General features: G+C 40.5%; 1 protein-coding gene across 5 annotated transcripts in view; it reads left to right on the top strand.

Moving 5' to 3' along the window:
- The window catches only part of LOC134472453 (BMP-binding endothelial regulator protein-like), a 262792-nt gene that overhangs the window by 167652 nt on the left and 71789 nt on the right, over nucleotides 1-23351 (top strand). For all 5 annotated transcript variants that reach the window (XM_063233856.1, XM_063233857.1, XM_063233854.1 and 2 more), the window contains exon 11: nucleotides 3809-3854. In XM_063233856.1, the coding sequence (XP_063089926.1) occupies nucleotides 3809-3854 (46 nt within the window). The remainder of the gene's footprint in view (nucleotides 1-3808; nucleotides 3855-23351) is intronic.

Raw genomic sequence — 23351 nt, forward strand, 5'->3', positions numbered from 1 at the left:
GTATGTCTGGACAGTGGTCTACTCTCTCTTAACCTTGGGAAGAGGGAAGCATCCTGTGTAAGCAGGTCGCCTGCCACCTTCTGAACACAGAAGCCAGATCTGGCAAAGCCAACTAGGGAAGCCCGGTGCCCAGCAAGCTTCCTCCTTCTGCCCAGTCTCGCCTCACATGAACACTTTCCGCCTGCGCCTGTCCCCTACTTCTTACTGACTTCTCCCAGTTCCTTTTATAAAACCTCTCCAACTCTGCTTAGACCTATTCCCCTGTTTTCTTTTGCTGCAATTTCTGTTTAACATCCTGACCATCATTTACCTTTATCCTTCTTTCTCTCCCTTCTCAAACCATACCTTTCAATGGAGTGACATGTGGCTGCTTACTAACAAACTCCCCAGGAAGTTTCTTCCTCAGCCAGGCCCTTTGTTCAAGTTCTCTGTCCACCCAGGCCCGAAATGGAAGGAGTGTCCTTGTGGAAATGCCTCCTTTCAAAACTCATAGTCTGGCATGTTGAATAAAGCACCATTATCTTCTAAAGCAAGAGCTTCTTTGAATTCACCTCAGCAACTTGAAACCTTTCAAGATTTCATACTTTTGGGAAAATGTCAAACCTTCCAGTGAATGAGAACAACGTATCTGTACATTGAGGACTTGTCCTCCCTTCTCTGTTATAGAGAGCTTTTAATTTCATTCACATCTGGTATTATGATAAACAAAAGTTGCTTTTTTTACTTGAGTGCCAAAGGAAGGACAAGAAAACAACAGCTGTTGCCCTTAGACAACTGAATAAAGGAGGGAAAGGAAAAGAAAAAACATTAATTAGTGTTACTTAAAAAGCCTCAGACAGAAAATTGAAAACCTCCTATAAAAAAGAGAGAGGAGATGTGATAAGTAGACTTGAGCAGGGGCTGCTTATAAATATTCATTGGGAAAAAGGGTTCACATCATTAATGCCGGCTTCAGGGCACCTTCCTGCAATGAGTCTCCCAGCACATGTTAGTAATCTTGGCTTCCTCCACATGCAAGACGCAAACGGGGGCTATACCCACCCAGTGGCTGGGCAGCCCACTTCCTAGCCTTGCTGTGGCCTCCAGCTCAGCTTGGAGCAAGGTCAACAGCTGTTACTGTCCTCTTACTGCAGGGAGGACATATTAGTTATTTTTCTCTCATTACTGAGACAAAATACCCAACACCCGAAGTTAAAGGGGAAAAAGTTTATTTAGCTCACAGATTCTAGATGTTTTAGTCCATAATCCGCTAGCTTCGAGAGTGGGTGGCTTCACAGAGGAGATCAGTTCATGGCAGGCAGAAGACAGCAAAAGCAAGCAAGGGGGGAAGACAAGACTCTTTCCTTCCCTGATGTTGTATGAAAGCTACCCACCCTAGGGCAGGGACAGCACTCATGCCCTTAATCCTTGCCTTTGAAGCTGGCATTGCACCATGAATCAGTTCCAGCCTTACACACACTAGATACAGCCACCTTTAAGAAAGCCCCACCTGTGACCTTAGGAGACTTTGGCAGGACATTTAGACACAAGCCATAACACAGTACAACCCTCTTTCTGTCACCACAAATGTGCTCTCTGCAAAGGCCTTTCCCAGCCCTTCCTCTGCATCTTGCCAAGCTTGCTAGCATCTCGAGCAGGCTGCAGCCACAAAGACCACCTTTCTGTTCCTGTGTGTCTTTCCAGTAGGTCCTCCCCTTCCCCCTTCCCTTCTCAGAGGCCAGCAGAAAGACTGGGAGGTGGCTTAGCCTCCCATGGGAATCCTTTACAGACTCACTTCTCCTCCTCAGCATCACCTGGGGGAACTGAAAAAGCTAAAATGACTTGAGCATCTGCAATTCATGCTCTGTCCTTCTTGGCTACCACACAGCTCTTTTCCAGAAGTCCCTATCTTGCTGCAGAAGGATTTAAGTAGGATTCCCAGCTTGTCCCCACTGGCAACTCCACAGAGACAAAGAAGTGTGGCCTGTGAGAAGGGCTGTCTGGGTTCCCGTGGGGACTGGGTCAGATCATGACACTATCCTCTGATGTGTACTGAAGCTTTCTCTGTGGCCCTGGACTTAACTGTGAGACCTCCTGAGGTGGGTGCTGTGGGCACTCACCCTTACACATGGGGCTGCAGGGTGTCCAGACCTCCACAGTCAATTATGTGGAACTGCGCTCTCTGGCTTTGTACCTTGCTCTTGGTTTATTTCCTGCCTGATTTTGTGACATGATCTGTATCTTCTTCTTCTTTCCTGTAGAAAAGAGATATCAGTTTCCCCAGAAGGGAGATGTCAGGTTCTGCCTCAGTGTAGATATAGGGAATCCAGCCACATTGGGCTCCAGATTTGGTGTTAATCCTCTCTGCTTCATACAGATAAAGGGGCCTTCTCTGTTCTCCTGGGGCTGTCATTCCAGGGGCTGAGCTGACACATGTGGCTTTGTCCTCAGCTGCTTCCAGTTATTCCAAATTAAAGAAAGCTCCATGCCAGATAGAAACAGATAGCAGAACTGTGGGAAATGAAGTGTCCTGATGCCCCAAGCCATGGCATGGCTGAGTGGGGCTGAGTTTGAAGTCTCATTCCAAGTTGCCATGACCTTTAATGTGTCCTAGATGATGCAAGAAAACAGAAAAGACCTGGTTCTGGTTCTGGTTCTGGTTCTGGTTCTGGTTCTGATTCTGTAATAATTACACAGTCTTTAAAAAGTTGATATAATTGTTTATATTTTTTTAAATACCCACAGCTGTTCTGATGCATCTGGCCTCAGTGAATGAGCAGTGTATGACCTATGTGCTCTTGTCCTGGGTCGTGGACAACCTTTCTGTGGCCCTGTTTCTTTACTCCCTGTAAACTGGACAAAGCCCCTCACCTGGAGCATGGTGGTGTTTAAATGAGATACAGTGTGAGGAATGTGTAATGTAGGACAGAAACTCAATCGACCTTAAATTCTCCTAAAATAAAATACGGAGGATGGAAATCTGCAGTGTGAAGAACACAGCCTTGAGGGTGACACAAAGCCAGGTTAATTCCAAGTTTAACCTTCCCCATTACATGATATCAGTTTATCATCTATGAAAGGAGAAGTGCTCAGCTCATAAGGTTCTCATGCACTTAATAACACTGTAATAATCACTAAAATCCATTAACCCTTAATAACTTTAACTCCTCACACCCATACAACTAACCTGATGTTAATGTAATATATGTGAGGGGCCCGCAGGAACTCTGTGATACAGCAAGTGCTCCATAAATGCTGTTCTCCCACAATCCTTCTCCCTTTCATTGACCACTGAGTCACAGATGAGACAGAGTTGTCCTCTGGGTCCTGAGAATGTACCTGCTCTTCTAAACTTCATGCAGTGAAAACATGAAACGACATGCAGTGAGGGAAAATCACAGCTAATTTCCAGAAAGTAATGGAAATCGCTTAGTGTTTCCACTCAGTCCCACTGGCTCTGGGCTCATCCCAGTGACCTGACATGGCAAGACACCACTTTGAGCAAGAAGGACTCTGAATGAGCTTGATCTGCAATACACCCACACCCACAGGTTGCATGAGCCTGACACCTAGACTGCAGAAACAAAGACAGGAGATAGGCCTCACACTTCTCAGAGGACACAAACAGGAAGGCCTTCAGAATGACCAGGCCTGGCCTCAGAACTGAACACCTGAAACCTCACTATACCATCAGCAGCACCTTTTGGGTGCTGAGTTCAAACACAGCTGGACCTGATTTCCTTGATTTATCTGGTATTACATTTGAAAAAAGAACTTTGTCTTCAGCAGTTTTTAGCATTAATTCTGTATTTGTTTTTCTCCTGCTTAGGGTAAAATTCTCAACAGAAAAGGATGCTGCCCGATTTGCACTGAAAGTAAGTTCATTGCTTTGAAAATGTGCTGTCGCTATTTGTCTGGCATTTTATGATGCAATAAGGAAACTAGTAGTGTAGTTTTCTGCACACTTTAATTCTTTGGGCCTGGGATGGAGTCATTCCCCTCCCTACCGACATGGTTAATCGACTGCAATCCTCTTATAGAAGCACGATTGAGACAAATGTGCATTTTCCATCAGAACTTGTTGCTATGAGAATCTAAAAGATAAATGATCTGATGAGGTTTTAGAAGGGGCCAGATAACGTAATGTGCATTTTAACTGCTAATAGCATTTGCAGTCATAGCTGCTGAGATAATGACATCCAGGAACACGAAGGTCCCTAATCCAGGAGAGATTCTATGTCTCTCAGGATGAAACAGCACAGCTGCGCTTCCTCCCTCAGCCCGACCCCTGCTCTTCACCCCTTTGCCTGGGCACTGCCAGAGGGGCTGGGGATGAGGTCACAGAGGTCATTGGCCCATGATGGCACTGTAGTCCTGTGACTTTTAACTGAGCTCTTGGAGCCTCTTCCTGCATGTGGCCTGTTCTGGAAGCCAGCTGAGATGGCACAAATAACCCCAGGGCAGAGAAGGCAACTGGTTTCCAATCAGATGCCCATAAACATACCTGCAAATCACCATTTCAGTCCTTCTCAAATGCATGTGGCTTTGAGATGGCTTTCTGAAGTATTTCATTGAAAGAGTGGGACTGATAATGCTCTGTCAGATCAGTTTTGTGTATGATGAGCAGGATTAACAAAGCCAGGAAACCTATTAGGAAGTATTTTGAGAGCCCTTCAGGATGCAAAAAATGGGCTTCCTGGCAGGATATATCAGTGTTCTTGGACAGGCTTGTTTCTTCCATGTGTTTAACGTCAGAGTTTCTATCACTAAAAGTAATCTGTGTCTTGTCTTGTTTTGTCTTTTGTTACATTTTTGGATAATAGATACGGAATGTCATTTTATATTTATGTGCAACTTATATTGATATTTGTTTATATTGCTATCACTTTTTATATAACTACCATATGTTAACTATTTTAGAGACAAAGCCTTGAGATGATTGTACATTGGGGAAAGACGTTGGTTGAATTAACAAAAATAAATTATGGGTTGTTCTTTGAAGATAATGAAGTACATAAAATAACTTGAAAAAGGCTATGAAGTATGACTTAATAGAGTTCAGAATCTAATGCAGGAAGAATAGGTTGCTCTGATTAACATAACAATTAATTTAAAGTAATGTGTATAAACTATAATATTTAATTGTCCTACCAGAGATTCTTAAAGAAGTTATATATATATATGTAGTATTGGGAATTCAATCCAACCAGTGGTGCCAAACCTATGGCATAGGTGATTCAGTGAGCTATTTGTTATCATTGAAAGCTCTAAAATGTTTGCACTGAGCACAACGCTTTTGTATAGCGCTACATTCCAAGCCCTTTTTTAAAAACTTATTTTATTTTGAGACAGGGTCTTGCTAACTTTCTGAGTTGCCCAGGCTAGGGTCAAACTTGTAATCCTTCTGCCCCATCCCCCCATGGAGTTGGAATCACAGGCATGCACCACCATGCCTGATTCATAATCATTGCTTATGGATGATTCTGAGGTTGCTTTCAGCTTCATTCTTTCCTGGTGACCATCTGGAATCTACATGGATGAAGTTTTCCTGCATATCCTTGGCAATGGAGATGTTTGCATGTCCCCATGAAGTGTTTCCTGTGTGAAGCAGGAAAGACTTTCTAAGAACTCCCAGTATTTTCTAGCTTACCCTCTTAACATGCATAGGCACAGGCAAGTCACATCCACAATCACATAATCATCAGGGAGAATCATTACTTATTATCTTCATAAAAACTTAGGCCAGCAGCGTACAGAAACAGCCCAAGTCTCGAATTGTCCACTTTATGTAGCAAAAATCTAAAAGTGATTATTGAAGGACTTGGGAGCAAAGCTAAATTTTGTATTGTATAGTTTACCCATTATAAGTTGACCTTTCCATCCCTAGAACACTAGGGATTTCTCAGAAAGGAGAGAGTAGACAGAAAAGAAAGAAAAGCCAAAACTAGAAGTATGGGCACGATAATACAGCCAAGTTTGCCGCAGTCATGTTAAATCACGTGTAAGTGGTACATGTGAAGGAGCCCAGGTCTCAGTCACCAAGAGAGGCAGCTGGCATGGGCAGAAGCCACCCAGCTGCAGGGACACCTGGAAGCCACTAACTCTGCACCTGCATCAGACAGGTCAGAGCTGGAGACATTCAGGCATGCTGTTCTCTGTCCAAATCTAAATTATATCATCGATGGCAATTTCTCAACTTCCTGGGTGTTCTTTCCATGTGTTTATGCTCTCTCCTCTCCAGCAGCCCTTCCATCCCTGCTGTAAAATTCATTCTTCTTGACCAGGGTCATCTGCTCAGTCAGTTCAGAGATGGGATGGCTTCCAGTTTTTGTAAGCAATGTCCAGCCTTTACAATACAGTCAGGTAGAGTTGTTGAGATGTCCTTTTCTATGGCCTCCAGACCTCCTACTTTGAGATTCTTTTTGTCATTTTATCCTGGATCCAGAACAATTGTTTGGGATCATTTTCCTTCCTCTGTCAATTAAGAAATCTCTCTTCTGTATAGGTTTTTAGAGTAGATGGAACCTATGCAACAAGCCTCATGTTCTCTAAAACCAGAAAAAAATTGATTTTTTTTATTAAAACATAAATACATACACAGAGTCACATACGCCACCCTTTCAGGGTGTTCCAGGAGTTTCTTTACTTTTAATCATTTATTTTTTATTTTACTGGTACATCTTAGATGTACATAATGGGGAATTTGTATCTGTACCTGATATATCTTGCTTTTTCTTTTTTTCACATTCTCCTTCCATCCCTTTATTCCCTTTTGCCCTCCTTATTTATAAAAGCTTTGTTTCCATTTTTTCTTTTATTCTTTTTTTCTTGTCTCTTTTTTCCTTTCCCTCTCCCACCTCCCTTGTTCCCCTTGCCATTTCTACATTTTATTCTCATTTTCTAATATCTTGATTATTTGCTGTATTCTATTTTCCAGTATCTAATTGAGGATTTTTTGTGTCTGTGTTCATTAGGGAGATTAATCTATAATTCTCTTCTTTGATTAGATCTTTCTCTGGTTTTAGTATCAAAATAAGTCTTGCTGAATTTGTGATTATTACTTTTCTATCAATTTTATTAAAGAGTTTGAGAAGTAGCAGTTCTACATTTCTTGTGAAAGTCAGCAATAAATCCGTCAGGACCTAGGCTTTTCTTTATTGGTAGATTTTTAATTATATCTTCAATTTCATTAACTGATATTGATTTATATAGAATTTTTGTCTTGATTCATCTGGAAATTCATATGTATCTAGGAATCTGTCAACTTCTGCATTTTCCATCTTATTAGAAGTAGATATTGATGATCTTCTGGATTTCTGCAGGATCTGTTGTTGTTTTACCATTTTCATTCCTAATTGCATAGATTTGAGTCTTTTTTATTTTAAAAGAATAAAACCAAACAAAATAAAACAGAGTAAAGACAATCAAAACAAAACAGTGAACATGATATAGGATTTCAAAATAAGACAATAGGAAATTAACAATGGCTACCATAATACTTCTTCTTATCTTGAAAATAACTGCCTATACCGTCAGGCATAATAAAATAAAACAGAAAAGAGCAAAACCAATCAAAACAAAACAATGAAAGAGATACAGGACTTCAAAACAAGATAATAGAAAATCAACAATGGCTACCATAATATATCTTATCTTTGGAATAGCTGCCATGCCATAAGATATAATAAAATCAAACAAAACAAAGCAGTAAAAATAATACAGGACTTTAAAACAAGATAATAAGGAATTAACAATAGCTACCACCTTCAGAAAGGAATCCCCCATAGTTACTATATTGCATATTGTTATCCTCCAAATAGATGCTCAGACTACTGGCTTTAGGTCTGCAAAGTTAATCAAACAATACAAGTATTAAGTTATGGGGGTTTTGTTTGTTTGTTTTTACTTCAGTAGCTAATCATCTTAGCCTGTGTTTCTCTGAATCATCTGGTTACTTGTGGAACCAGTGGTGCTTTTCTTGTCTGCCAGCCCACTCAGCAGCTGGCTCACAGAAAGGGGTTGGTTTCTTGTTTCTCCTCCCTGCACCTCACAACTGCCACTGACTCACAGTTTTTCCTTCTCTATGGTAAGTTGCACTAAGATTTGTCAATTTTTTTAAATCTTTCAAAGGAACAAGTCTTCAGCTTATTGATTCTTTATGTTGTTCTCTTAATCTCAGTTGCATTAATTTTATTCTAATCTTTGTAACCTTTCTTATATGAGCTCTTTTTCTACAAACTAGAGGTTCAGCATTAGGTGGTTTATTTGGCTTTCTCTGTTTTTCTAGTGGGAGTTCAGCATTATAATATTCCCTCATAGGACTGCTTTCATTGCATCCCAAAAGTTTGGGTATGTTGTATTGGCTTTATCAATTAATTTTAAAAACTAAGTTCTTCTTTTAATTTCATTTGTGAGATAGTGCCTGTTCAAGAAGGAATTATTCAGTTTCCATGTGTTTATGAAGTTTTGTGGTTTCTTTTGTCATGAATTTTCAGTATCATTGCATTATAATCTGATAATATGCATGGAATAATTTCAATTCCTTTGTATTTACTTAAGTATGTTCTATGAACTAGTATGTGATCTATTTTGGAGAACATTCTATGTGCAGCTGAGAAGTATATGTATTTTAATGTGAAGTGTAGCATCTACTAAGTCCATTTGTCCAAAAGTTTGGTTCAGTTCTGATATTTCATTGTTGATTTTTTATCTAATTGATCTATTTGTGACAGTGGCATATTGAGGTCCTCCATTACAATTGCATTAGTTGTTATTTGATTTTTTCATATCCATTAATACTTGTTTTATATAGTTGGTTGTACTGATATTTAGCACACATATATTTATGATGGTTATATCTTCCTCTTGAATTGTACTCTTTATAAGGATGAAGTGACCTCCTTTGCCTCTCTTAATGAGTCTTGGCTTGAAATTCACTTTGTCTGCAAATAGTATAACTACCCATACTTTTTTTCAGGTTCATGTCATATGGAATGTTGTTTTCCATCCTTTGACTTTCAGTCTGTGAATTACTTTTTTAAAACATGTTTTTTTTTTTTTGGTTTGCAGCTTGTTGTTGAATCTTATTTCTTGATCCATTCTACTAGTCTGTTTCTTTTGATTAATGGCTTAAAACCATGTATGTTTGATTGTTATAACTGATATGTATTGGCTTATCCTTCTTATATTATTTTCCTTTTGTTGGTTCCCTTTTTTCCCTCTAAGTTTTATTGTTTGCTTTGCCTAGTGGATTCATCCTGTTGGAGTTCTAGTCCTCATTATCACTTTCTATGTCCTTCATTTCAGAGTCCTGCTTTGGTAATCATGGATTTATTCAGGTATTGTCATAGACGTACCTTATATCCCCATCAATTTTGAAAGATAGTTTTTTGGGGGTACCTCAGTCTGGGCTGGAGGTTATCTTCTTTTAGGTCTTCAAATACTTCATCCGAAGCTGTTTGTGACTTGGAACTTTGTATTGAGAAGTCTGCTATGATTCTTATAGGCTTCCTTTTATAGTTGTTTCTTTTATACAACAGTTTTTAGTATTCTGTTCTTCTGTTGAATTTGTGGAATCTTGACCATTATATTCCTTGGAGTAGATTTTTGTTGGTCATGACTAATTGGAGTTCTATATTCCAAACTCACCTGTATTTTGAATGCTTTTTTCATGCTTGTGAAGTTTTCTGCCATCATTTCTGTGAACAGGTTTTTATGTCAGTTGCAATATCTCTTGCTTTTTTATTGGTTCTGATTGATTTGATATTATTCTTAACATCATCTAGTAGCTTTTAGATTGATTTTTTTGTAGTCTTTTGCTACTTTAAGAAATCTTTCTTTTCATGTTCTCTAACTGGAAACCTGTATTCTAGAGCTGATATTCGCTGCTCACATTGGCCTATTCTGCTTTGTATACTTTCAATGGAAGTTTTAATTTCCTGTGTATCTGTTTGAATCTGTTTCATGGGTTCCATTTCTTTCCCACTTCAGGTGTTCATGATTTCCTTCATTTTCCTAAGATCCTCTATATTTTTATTTGTATCTGCTCTAGAGTTACTAACCATGTTCTTCATTATGATCACTATTTCACTAGTTGTCTGCAAAATTATTTCTGATTTGATTTTTTTCTATATTCTCATTCATCTGCTTTGTAACTTCGATTGTTACCACTTGAGAGAGTCCATGTGGTTGGCTTTTGAACTCTTCTACCTCATTGCCCCCTGGGTTTACCTTTGGTGATTTGAAGGTCTAGAGTTGCAGCTTGCCTTTATGTCTTCTCAGGTTTTTTTTTTTTTGTTATTGTTGTTGTTGTTGTTGTTTAAATAGATGGATGCTTGTACATTGCTTATGGCAGGTAGCTTTACTACTAGTATTTAGAACCTGACTACTTTTCACCCAGTGACTATCTGCTTTGAGTTTTGAGTCTGATGCACAATTCTTCCTCTTCAGTTTATGGGAATGAGAATTCGCTGCCTTTTTGACCTAAAACTTAGTTCTTTGGCACTGGCCCATAGTATTGTTTATGACCTTTAGGCAATCTCAGTCTTGGCATACCATGAAGAACAACTGATAAGAACAATTATGTCACCTGGGCTAACATAGTACAATAAGTACAATAACATAGTACAATCAGTAAGAACATTAGCATCATCAGCCTAAAAAATAGCAACTATTATTTGCCTCCTTTAAAGGTGTGAACTAGACTTGTGTTTATATAACAACATCTAAAAATAAAACAAATTATATAGTAAATATACCCTGAATATGGCAATTTCACTTTCAGGGCAAAATATTTAAAAGGCATTAGGGTGAAAAATAGAGAAACAAAAGAAGAGCAAGAGATTAGAAGCACCACTAGAAGAAAACTAAGATTACTCAAACTTTGAGAAACTAGAGGGTAAAAGAGGAGGAAAAGAGAGAAGGATGAAATAAAATGACACAATAACAAAAAAATTAGAACCAATATCCACACTCATGAAAAGAAGAACAAACAATCAAGAAAAAAATGAAAAGAAAAATAATATTCACTTCAAGGCATATCTCTCTGTCTCTGACAGCCAAAGTTTGGCTCATGATCTGAGCCAGACACAGCTCAGATTATGTTATTAATCCCATCAAGTCAGCTGTATATTTTCAGCAATGTGGTGGATTGCATGTATGCACCTTTAGTTTCACTGAATCAAGGCTGGTTTTTAGCTGTGGAACTGGATCCTGTTTGCGCAGCCTGCAGCATTCCACCTGCCTTCTGCTAGTTTGAACTCAGCTCCTTGATCTGCTGCCATGAACTCAATTCCACCTCACCCTGTCAAATGCTAGATGGAGTCAACCTGCAGTGGCTCTGAGTTACAAGTTTACTTGGCCCCTCTACAGACAATGACAAGCCAATTGCACTCTGAGGGGATGTCTGAACCCAAATACCTAATTCAACAGCCACTGCAGTCCATTGCATCCACTGCTGTTGTCCACTGGTGCACTTATCCATGGAGACTCTAGGGTTCCAGTACTCACTGTGAATCTACAGGTTTGAGCTCCCCTCCCCCCAGCAGCAAGTTTGGGCTAGGGAGAAAGCACTGCATGCCACCTCATTCTTTAGCTTGAGGTCTCTTTCTTTGCTTTCCCCATGGGCTTCAGTTCTTGCTTCAGATCTTTGCTATGTCATGGGGACCCATTATTTCTTCTTCTCTTTCTCACATTTCTATATTCCAATATTTGGAACCAAATCTTGGAGAGATTGTTTCTCTGCTCTTCACTACTCTGCTATATTCCCAGAAATACAAGATTTTCTTTTTTAAAATATTTTTAAAAACATTTTAACTAACACACAAATCATGAAATATGTATATTAATAGGGTACTGTGTAATGTTGGATACATGTCTATATTGCGTAATATTCAAATCTGGTTAAATATGCTCCAGGATTATCAACCTCAGTCTTTATACAGATGACTCTTCATGTGGGACTGCCTTTGCATTGCAGGATGTTTAACAGTGTCTTTGGGCTCTACCTACTATAGTGCCAGTAGCACGTTTCCAAGGTTATGACAAACAAAAATGCATTTTGGGGGCCATAGTCACCCCAATTTGAGAAACTCAGCCCCCCACACAGGGAACACAGCCTAAATGAGGGCAGGGGTGAACAGCCATGGAGCTGAAGCAGTAACTCATGGTCATTGCTGCTGCTGAAACAGAGCCAGGGAACACAGTGTTGCTGCTGTCCCTGGTGTGAATGGAAAAATCAGACCCCCTGGATTTGGTTGAATATGTTTCCAGCTTTACTTTCCTAGCCTTAGAGAGGGTTATAACTTGATGGATTAAAGTCCCACTCTTCGCTTTCATTGCTAAGAAGCTAGAAATAAATTGTAACCCTTCTCTGATGGTCTACAGTATTGAGTACTAAACTCACTCTGGCTACATGTGTATGTTCATACTTGTGTGTTTTGAATTGCTCAACAGGTGTGTCCGTGTGCTCCCTTCAGTTCTTTCTTGGAAGAAGGCAGGACAACATGGGGACATAAATGAAATAGGTTGATTACAAAGCTCAAATACCCCAAATCACTCTTTGATTCTCAATATTAATTTAATAAATGTTGCATTATTTCCAGTGGGGATGGCATTGTGTCACCTGTTTCTAAACTTCTGCAGAATTTCTTCCTGCCTACATTGGTCCTGGTCTTGGTCATATTTAGTAGTAAGGGAGAAACATGAATATGCAGACCCTTTCTCTGGGTTCCCTTGCAGTGGTCAGCAATGATGTCACCAGTTCTTACAGTTCTGTGGGTGGGGAGTGGTAATGGAGGAATGGAAATGTAGGCTCCCTCTAAATAGCACTGAGGATTCTATCCAGATGAAGGGAAACTCCTCTTAAAACCAGACCTGCGAAGATTTACAAGAAGAATTGCTATCTTTGAATTGCTTGTGACTATTCTCTTTTTCTCTTTTCAGTAGAAATTTTGATGATTTAAAGTATAATATTTGAATCAAACTCAACAATCTTCAGAAAGCTTTTGTCAAGTGTTATTTCTTGCCAAGGTATGAAGTACAGCCTGGAGCAGCCTTCTTGTGTGGGGCCCAGGCTGACTGAGAGCTAGGGGGCAGGAGGACCACTTGCTGTGTGTGAGCAGTGCTTGGTTTATATGAAATGTTTTTCTCTGAGTTGGCGAACAGTATGTGGAATTTTGACCTGGCCTCCCCACAAAAGACCTGAATCAAATAAGCTCTTCCTGATGGAATGTCTGTTTTCAGACCTAGAAATAATACTCAGTCACAGTTTTCTCTGAAAAGAGAGGTGTATGAGAGTTTGAGAGTGTATCTCTGTCTGTCTGTCTCTGCCATGAAACCTGCCTGCCTGTCTGTGTGATGTGCTGTGTACAGGGAGGGAGGGCAGTAAGGAGGAATGGGGAGAGATGGACATATGGGTTATATGAGAACATTTAATCTTTTAATCATCCATAAAACCAGATGCAGCCAGATGTGGACAGTTGCTCCCAGGTGTGGTGGACAGATAGACTGTGGCAGTGCGTGTGCTGCCTGCATACAGACCTAACCTTGAGCATCCCAGCCTAAGGGAAAGCTCTGGATTGCACAGCTCTGCTGCAGGGCAGGGATGCTGAGCACAGAGGCACATTTCATTGCAGTAACCCCAAGGGCTCCTCCCTCACAGTGACAGAAAATACCACATTTCAGCATCTCAAGGTGTGGGGAAGTCACAGTTTCCAGGTGACTTCCTAATCCCCCAAGGGTGAGTTTCCAGCTGTGTACAGCTCCTGAGTCTCTGGTAGCTCCTTTGGACAGTGGCCCACATCCACCAGGGTGGGCGGAATTTGCTCCATGGAGTTTGGGCAGATCTCCTTTAAGCCCCTGTGATGCCTGCAGGTGTCAATTAAACAGAGTTGCCCTAGCAGGAGGAACAGAACAAGAATTTCACTAATTCCCCTGGAAAAAAAACCACAATGAAATTGTGACCTGGGGCCCTATTTTATGAGAAGTTGCCACTGACAGAGGATCTGAAAATTACCAATTCTGTGTTTGTAAAAGGTTTTTGGCCTCAGAGACTGAGAGTGACTCCAGATCCCTCAACCCTGAGATTCTGTCCTTAACTAGGAAAGCAAGGAAATGTGAAACAAGAGCTCAGGATTCTGCAAAAATAAAAATTTGAGGTGCTGAGCTTTGACTCCTGCAGTCTAGGTTTGAGCATCTGGAGTTGCATTTGATGCCACTCCTGAGGCCATGGTGGCAGACACTTGAAACCTGACCTTGCCACACTCTGTGGTCAGGAGAGCCCACACTGGAGGGAAAAGCAGCATCAGAAAGAGGAGGAAGAAATCAGTTTATTTTTTGTACTGTTCTCCTCCAAGGGATACTGTGACTTTAACTTTTCTTGCTGTAACCTGGTGCAGAGTTGGAGGAGGAGATTGCAGATCCCTGTCATGCGGGTAGAGAGACATTTGTCTACTGTCTATTGCCAGCTCTTTTAGTTGGGTGCTACTGTGTATCCAGTACAAACACCCTGTGGAAGGGACAGTAGGTGCTACATTGCTCTAAGGAGAGTTAGGACTTGGTGAGTCTCACTAGTTAGTATTTATCAGTTAGCACAAGGAGGATGACTGCCTCAACAACAGATCACAGTAACAGCTACAACAGCAGGTGTAGCTAATGTTTTATGGCATTACTATGTGTCTAAGCACCTTCCCTCCTTGTCCCATTTGATCTGATTTCTCCTCAAGACCATGACTTGACCAAGTAGCGGCATTAGCTCCCTTTTCCAGTGAGGGAACTGAGGCAGGGAAGTTGACGTGACCGGAGCCCAAGGCAAGCTGAGTGATGGAACTCCCACCAGGCAGCCTGGCCCCAGAGCCTGGCCACAGTTTCTTCACCTCTTGTGTTTCGTGCTGCTGGAGAAGGAGGTGCAGTGAGGAGGGAAAGGAGGCTGTCAAGAGGGCACTCTGGATAGCAGGGCTGGACATTGGAAAGGACCTAAGAGGAGTTTCCAGGGCAGCCACTTCCTTCCTTCACAGGAGGGAGGAACTGAGCTGAGCACAGGGCATCCTCTTACCTGGCACCTCTGCCTGTCAGCTCAGATGGGACTGGGGACTTCAGGCTGCTCCGAGCTCACCCCCACATCAAGCAGGCCAGATTTTCCAGCTCTACTCATGTCCCATGCTTCCTTCTATGCTCCTGGCAACTCAGAGTTGCTGACTTCAAGGGCAGTTAAAGGCCTCCCCAGTTCTCTTGTGTACACTGTTAAAACACACACAGTTCTGAACTTGAGAGCACCCTGTGCATAGTCCCACTAAGAAGGAGAGAGCAGAGTTGTGCTCAGGGTTACATCCAAGCCCATCGCCATTTTAGCATCATGGAACGCAGACAGAGCAAGCCCTGCCTACAAGGCCAGCCTTCTGCCTCTCAGGCAGGGAAACTGAGGCTCGCAGAGGGCTAACAGGAGCTGGCATAAGGATCTGCTTTTTTGTAAACCTCCCAATCCAGCGTTCTATCTATGCTTCCCTGGACTTTGTTTGGCAAAGGTGTTTTATAAATTGATGTAATTATAATTAAATAATTCCATTAAAAATGTCTCTTTGGTCAACTTTGGAAAGAATATCTTTTGAATGTAAAGAAATTTATAGATTAAATATTGGACACACTTTAGTCGTGCTGCCATCTTGAATCTCAGGAAAGACAGAGTGCCCCATTGTGTCAGAGGGAGCTTACGACAAAAATGCCCTGGGACAGGACACCTGAAGAACAGCTGAATGCACAGAAGATGAGTGAAACAAGCCCCCTGCATCTAAAACACATTTCTGTAGACTGTATAGACAATCACACATTACTATGTGCAGAGCCTAGGATCTATTCCTCTCTGGTGGTTACTTCTTCTGTGAGCAAAACAAGGTCAGTAAACAATGCTGTGTCTCTGCTGCTTTGGCAGTCGCCCCTGTTAGCAGTAGTAGTGACCTACAGATTTAGTCTGACTCTGGTTCTCACAGTGAGCCAGACAGAGATGCAGGAGCAGTTGTGAAGCCCATTCTAAAAGATCCGCAGTTCAGAGAAATTAAAGTAGCGGTGGTGACTTAGTACTTTTCTCTTGTTGCTGAGACAAACTACCTGACATCCAGATTAAGGAAGGAAAAATTTATTTAGCTCACAGTTTACGGAGATTTCTGTCCATAATCAGCTGGAAAGGCAGGGTAGCACGGTGAGGGGCAACAGTTCAAGGCAGTGGAAAATAGCAAAAGCAACAAGAGCAAAAGTGGGAGGAAGCCTGTTTTCCTCCTTTTATATGTTTATAGACTACCCACCCTGGGGCTGATGTAGCCTCACACCTTCTCCCTGCCCTACTCTTGCACAGGCTCAAGATGTTTACCAAGTGAAGACCTTGGCCCCTGCTGAGTTTACTTTGTTAAGCTCATAAACTTCTCAGGTTAACACAATGTATCAACCATTACCTGTGGTCAGTTCATGTGATTCTCAATCCCAAACTTTGAAGCACTATTTTATGTTGGCTCTTACTGTGTTTTCATTTGTTTTGGACCTTTGCCTCCAAGTATACACATCTTGCCAGTTTCCTTCCTTTATATATGTTTGAAAGTAGTTGTACATGCTCACCTTTGAAAATGTGTCCATGAGCTCACCCTAACTACTTCTGCATCTTTGATTTTAAAACTGTTCCATCTTTGCTGGAGTCTGGAGAAATGACTCACTGGCTGCACTGTCTCTCTGCTATGGAGCTCCTTTGCACATTTGCCTTCCTCCTTGCTCTGTCAGTCCCTTTCTTGGTCAGTGACTGCAGTCAGTCTGTCTGTCCATCCTCTACCACCATCCACTGCCCTGTGCTGGGCTTCCTGACTCCCAGTAATATACAGATCTGCTGTCATTTCACTTTTATTTTTCTGGAGAAAGTATATGACCTTTTTAGGAAAGTATTGTTAAATTAGACTTTTAAATTTTTATTTAATTGGGCTATGTCTGCAATGCATAGTAACATTCGCTCAGGGCTCCTGGGAATATATATTGTGCTTTGGTCTTTTTCAGTGCCTTTTCCTTCTCCCTCCCTACCTCTCCCTCCTTCCCTCCCCATCTCTGTGAAGTCTGTTTGTTAACACCTCTTCTTTCTTACTTTTTATTTATATTTTGGGTTTTTCTATAAGAGAAATAATGCTAAGTTTAACCTCCTATGTCTGATTTAACTCACTTAACTGTATGGTTTCAAGTTTTACCCATTTTTCTAGAAATGACTCAAGTGTACTCTTATTTGTGGGTGAATAATCCAGCACTGCATAAAGACTGCAGTTTTTAAAGCTTTAGTCTTGTCAGGCATCTGTGCTGCTTCTTTATTTTAGTGATTGCGAATTGTGCTACTGTGAGCATGGACACGCACGTGTCTCTCTAGTATGGTGTCTTTTATTTCAGGAAGATACCTAGAAGGGGAATAGCTGGCATGGATGGAATTCGTAGATTTAGTTTTCTGAGGACTCTCTTCACTGGTTTCCATAGTGGTTGCACTAGTTTATATTTCCACCAAAAGTGCCAAAGACCACCTCCTCCTACTTCCTCCCCAGAATTTGTAATGCTTTGTGTTCTTAATGATTCTGCCTTTCCATCCTGTGCAGACTTACTGGTGCTCTGTGTTTCTTTTTTTAGCCTAGTTTGTTCTCTAATTTGCCCAAATTTTAAGCTTCTTAACATTTGTTTCTTTTTTTGCAAAATGATAACATGTTTGAGCTCAGCTTCTGATCTTTTAGGGCAACACATTCTTCTTGCAAGACCTGCACTTGAATTTGACTCACAATTGCCACCTTAGACTCCCTGAGGCCTCGAAGGTGGGAGCTGGATGGAGGAGTTTGTGGCTGCTTCTAGCCCTGTTTATCCTCAGTCTGGCAGCCACATTGCCCAACTGCACAGATCTTAACCTCTGTGCTGTTTCCTAATCATCTGACGCTTCTCCCCTGTGCTGTGAGTCAGCCATCAGCTCTGCTTGATGGTCTCTTTCTGTGTTCTGTCCTATAAATAATTTCCTTCTGTTTCCCATGAAAGCCAGGCTATCAGCTACTATCTATAGCTAACTTCATCTCCATTTCTTCAGCCTTCATGCCTCCCTGCCTCCCTCTGTCAGAACCAGACTTGACTCTGACAGGAACCCACACCTACCCCAGTCCTGCTGCAGAGCTCCCTGGAATGCATTTTATAAAACAGAGCAGCAGGTAGCTATGAATAATGCTTCCCAAATGAAAGTCTTGTGATTAATGCATCAGAGAAATGTGGGTCAAGTAAATGCAAATGCATTTCCTTGGTGCAGAATCCTCAGGGCCCTTTCCCTGTAGTAGGATTGGTAAACTTACTGGGAGGGCAAGGGTTTCCACAGCACCTCCCCAGCTAATTTGATCTACAGAGCTTCAAAAGTTTCTAATTATTTTGGCAGTGCAATGGAAGTGTTGTTTTTTTCAGAAACATATTAAGAAAAGTTGGCTCTTTGGAATATGTTTAACTTCTAAGGCTGCCAGCATATCTCAGGCCAATCTATTTAGACAACTTGAGTGTCTTACATCTCATAGAGAAATACCCTCTGTAATCATCTTGGTCTTCTGCTTGTCTTCTGCAAGTCTGATTTTATAGGCTTTATAGATCAGTTCACTGAGGTTGTTCACCAAATATGTACTTGATATATTTTTATAGTCTTGTTCAGCACACTGTATCCAGCAGTAGCTATCTCTGCTGAATTTGCACAGCATTAATAAGAAACTTAACAATGACTGCTCTCGGAGCATCAGTGATACTCATGACATCTTTGCAATGATCCTGCAAAGGATGTTTTTCTTAGATCTATGTGAGATGTGAACAAATGACTTGGGAGCTGGTGGCACTCAATGGCAAGGCCAGGATTCCAGTGCAGAAACACAGAAAGGTCACCCAGGATTTGGAGGCAGATTTATTTAACATTGAAGGTCACTGACCTCAAAAAAAAAGGTCAGTCCTTCAAGCTTAGGGAGTAAAATAGGAAGGCATCAAATGACAGAGCCATAAAGTATAGTTTATAATTGAAGTCTAGGTCAATATTTTTAATCAGAAACTCATGGATTTCTAGGGGTAGAGTGTCTACAAACCTCTTCTTTTCAGAGGGTGCACTCATACACTGGGGTAAGGGTGTCCTTGACCCCCATGGTAGTAATAGCAGCTACTTGCACTCACACCCAGAATTGTAAATAATGGTTGCTTTTTGTGGCAGAAACATGACTGATCCTTTTTTTAAAATTCTTTCTTAGGCTTTTTTGGTTTTCATTTTATTGTGTTTTGGGGGGAGGCAATTACAGTCTACTTGGTTTCTCTGAATTTCTTCTTAAGAAGTGGGATCATGTGCTCACATTGTCCCTGACAGATAGTCCTAGAATGATTACCACTCTAAGGAAAGACATTTCATTAGAATAAGTACATCTGTGGTGCAAATAAAGGCACCTGACAGTCAAGAGAAGGGCATGGGAACTGTGTTCACGCAGTCAGTGTTCTCCTTTGGGTTTGTAACGTCAAAAGGAGGTGTTGTGATGCAGGGGCTTTAACATTTTACAGTCTGTATTCTTATCCCCAAAGCATATATACAATCATTGTACACAATGAAATGTGAGTGTAAATAAGAATGTAAAAGCACATAAACAAGAAAGAGGAAAAGCAATGTCACAACAAATTCTATTACCTAAGAGCAAAATAAACCCATTCTAAATATCTGAGCTTGTAGCCTTCTAATTTTTTCCTCCCTGTATCTATGCACTTATATATGGAAAAGAAACCAAATACAAAGCAAAACTTAAGAATGTGACCTCAGGACTGTGTGATTGGCCCCCTTCTCTCCCTTCTTATAGAGTGTTCACATAGAGGAAGCTTAGAGAGCTCCTCCACCCAACCATCTAACTATGGGGCTAAGCTTCCCAGGGGCTGTGACCAGACATCTGGACATCTTGGAATGCAGCTCCCATCTTCGAGAAAACAATTACATGAGGATACACTGTTCATTTCTGTCCCTGAAGTGTTCCTGGACCTGTTCCTGTTGAGTGAGGCAGATTCTGTAATCCTGAGCTTCTCCAGCACACGTGTTCCTATTCACAGCTCCTTTGGGATCTGACACAGGGACCCTGAAATGTCAAGAAAAATAGCCAAAGTCTCCAAGTTATTTTATCACATAATGCAAATATCCCCAAATGCAACCATATTTCTCAGGCATCCTAATGCTCATGAAGTTTTGTTGGCCTCTTGTACATTGCTGTCACTCAGAGAAATCATCCTGATTTCCAAACTCTTTCTCCTCCAAGATAGAGACTCTGAAGAGTTCTCCTGACAGTCCTGTTCACAGGAGGTCCCCTTCCCAGTCTCTTTGGACATCTGTCATTGACCACCCAGTACTGAGCAAGCTCTGGCTCCCTGGGTGTCTCACAGCTATAGAGTTACTGTGGTTCTGGGAATTTTCTTTGTCACATATTTGGCCTTAGCTACAAGTGTACACTTTTGGATCATTAAAAGGAAAGCAAAACAGCAACAACAAAATCAGAGAAGCATAGGAAAGAAGAAAGTAAAACTATCATTTATGGTTCTGTCATCAAGAAATAGCCATTGTTTGTAATTTTGGAGAATATATCTGTATGTATTTTAAAATAGCTAAGATAGTCTTTGAATAGAATGACATAGACTTTTGTCATATTTTTCACTTAACATGTCATAAATATTTCCTCAGAAATGAATATCGTAGACAAACTATTTTTTGTGGTACTGAAGATCAAACCGAGAACCTACACACTGAGCTATATTCTCAGCCCCTTTAATAATATTTCATTTTGAGACAGACTCAGTATCTTTAAGTTGCTGAGTTTCCAGGATGAGCCCCAGTTGGAATCCTCCTGTCAGCTTCCCAAAGTGCTGGGATTGGAGGCATGTACCATGATGACTAGACAGTAGCTCATTTTCATAGTTCTACTGTGCAGCACACAACTCCTTGTTCAACATTAGGAGGCAATCTGGATGTGTCTTTCCTGATGCTGCAACCCTAGTGGAAAACATAGAGAAGAGTGCTGGAGTAGACATGAATTCTCAGCATGTATTAGCTATGACTGCTTGTTATAATTTTGATGCAGTTGCAGTCAGGACAGCAAGAGAAATTGCAGTGGTCCCTGGAACAGGGACCATCACCATGGCAGCAGGTGTGAGCACTCCATGCCACTCACAGCTAAAGGCAGCCTCGGGAAATTTCACTCCCTTGGTAGTGCTTTGGCGTTTCCAAACTGAGGTCTGTTTGGTTTTTTTTGTTTGTTTGTTTGTTTTTATTTAAGAGGAAAAAGAGAAAAACACAAAACAAAACAAAGTGGTGTAAGGTTACACATAATACAGAACTACAAAAAAAACATAACAGTAAGAATCACCTATTAATAGATTACATATTATCATCTTGGAAATAGTTGCTCACATCACAGTATCAAAGAATACAAAGTAGACATTCAAACAGAGAGACTGCAAACAGCTGTGTTCAATGATCCAAAAACATTAATATAGTCAGCTATTTAACACCCCTAAACACACTTGCTGTTATATCCGTTAGAGCTCTTTTTTTTTCCTCCCTCTCTTTTTTACAACAAAATTTACACATTTTGGATTTTATTACTCCTTAGTTCTTATTACTTTTGCGGGGGGGAGAATAAAGTCAAATATGGCAAAACAAAGCTGTCAGTCAAAACCAAGGATAAACATAGCACATGATGTAGAACAGAGTACAAGGTTATTAACAATGGTTATCAAGGTTGTCTCTTGTTTCCTTAAAAAGAATTGTCTATCTCATTAGATATTATAAAGTTGGACAAAACAGTAGAGAACAAGACCAATAAAACTTAGGCATTGTAAACATTACAGGACTTCCAAAGGAGACAATAGTCAAACCAGAATGGGCATCTTAGTGAATCTTACTGCCTTCAAAATACTTGCCTATACCCTCAAACTTGATACTATCGCACAGAATGGAACAGAGTCTAATCAGTCAAAACAAGATTGTGGGAGTATTACAGGGCTTCAAAACAAGTTAATAGGAAATCAAAAAGAGTTGCTATTATATATCCTAATTTTTTAAATTTTTCCCTTAATTAAAATAAACATAAGAAATAACTAAATAATTTTTTTAAAGAATAGTAGTTACCATAGTGTCTGTCTTTTTCCTTGAAATATTTGGATAAAACTTCATATACTATAGCTTCAAATATTTCCATATCAAGAAGCCCAGAATAAAGCCTTTCTAATTAATAAGTGAAACTTTTATGAGGCTTCAAGGCCACATAATGGGGAATCATGATTACCACATATTTTTATATATTTGAATCATTACTTACATTAGGGAAACTATTCGGTATTCACACATGCGAGATTGATTTATTTCACTTATGAGTATGGTCTCAAGCTGCGCCCATTTATTGATAAATATCTCAATGTGATCCTTCTTTATAGCTGAATAATACTACATTGTATAGAAATACCACATCTTTTTTATCCATTCCTCAGTTGATGGACACTTGGGTTGTTTCCAAGATCTGGCGATTACAAATTCTGCTGCTATAAACATAGGTGTACATATATCATTGTGGTATGATGCTTTCAGTTCTTCTGGAAACATGCCTAGAAGTGGAATAGCTGGAATAAATGGCATTTCCAATCCCAACTTTTTGAGAAATCTCCAGACAGACCTCCACAAATGCTGTACCAGTCTACACTCCCACCAACAGTGCAGGAGAGTTCCTTTCCCCCCACAGCCTCTCCAGCATTTGTTGTTGTTGGTTTTCTTGATCTTGGCCATTCTTTCAGGAGTGAGATGGTATGTCAGTGTGGTTTTAATTTGCATTTCTCTAATGACCAATGATGATGAGCATTTTTTCATGTATTTATTTGCCATTTGCATTTCTTCATCTGAGAATTGCGTATTCATCTCAGATGCCCATTTTTGGATTGGATCTTTGAATTTTGGAGGTCTGAGTTTTTTTTTAATTCTTTATATGTTTTAGACAAGAGTCCCTTGTCTGAGAGAGAGTTCACTAAAATCTTTTCCCAGTTTGTGGGTTTTCTTTTCACTATGCTGGAGATTTCTTTTGACATGCAGACACTTTTTAATAAGAAGTGGTCCCAGTTACTGATTCTGGGAAGTATTTCCCGTGCGGTTTGAGTCCTGTTCATGAATTCTCTACCTACTCCTATGTCTCCAAGGTTTCTACCCAATTTGTCTTCCAATAGATTTAGTGTTTCTGTTTTAATATTCAGATCTTTGACCCATTTAGATTTTAATTTAGTACATGGTGATAGACATGGGTCTAGCTTTAGTTTTCGGCAAATGGAGAGCCAGTTTTTCCAGCACCATTTATTAA

Source organism: Cavia porcellus, unplaced genomic scaffold, assembly GCF_034190915.1.
Source record: "Cavia porcellus strain 051 isolate PalLab524CR breed Dunkin Hartley unplaced genomic scaffold, mCavPor4.1 scaffold_23, whole genome shotgun sequence".
NCBI classification, from domain to species: Eukaryota; Metazoa; Chordata; class Mammalia; order Rodentia; family Caviidae; genus Cavia; species Cavia porcellus.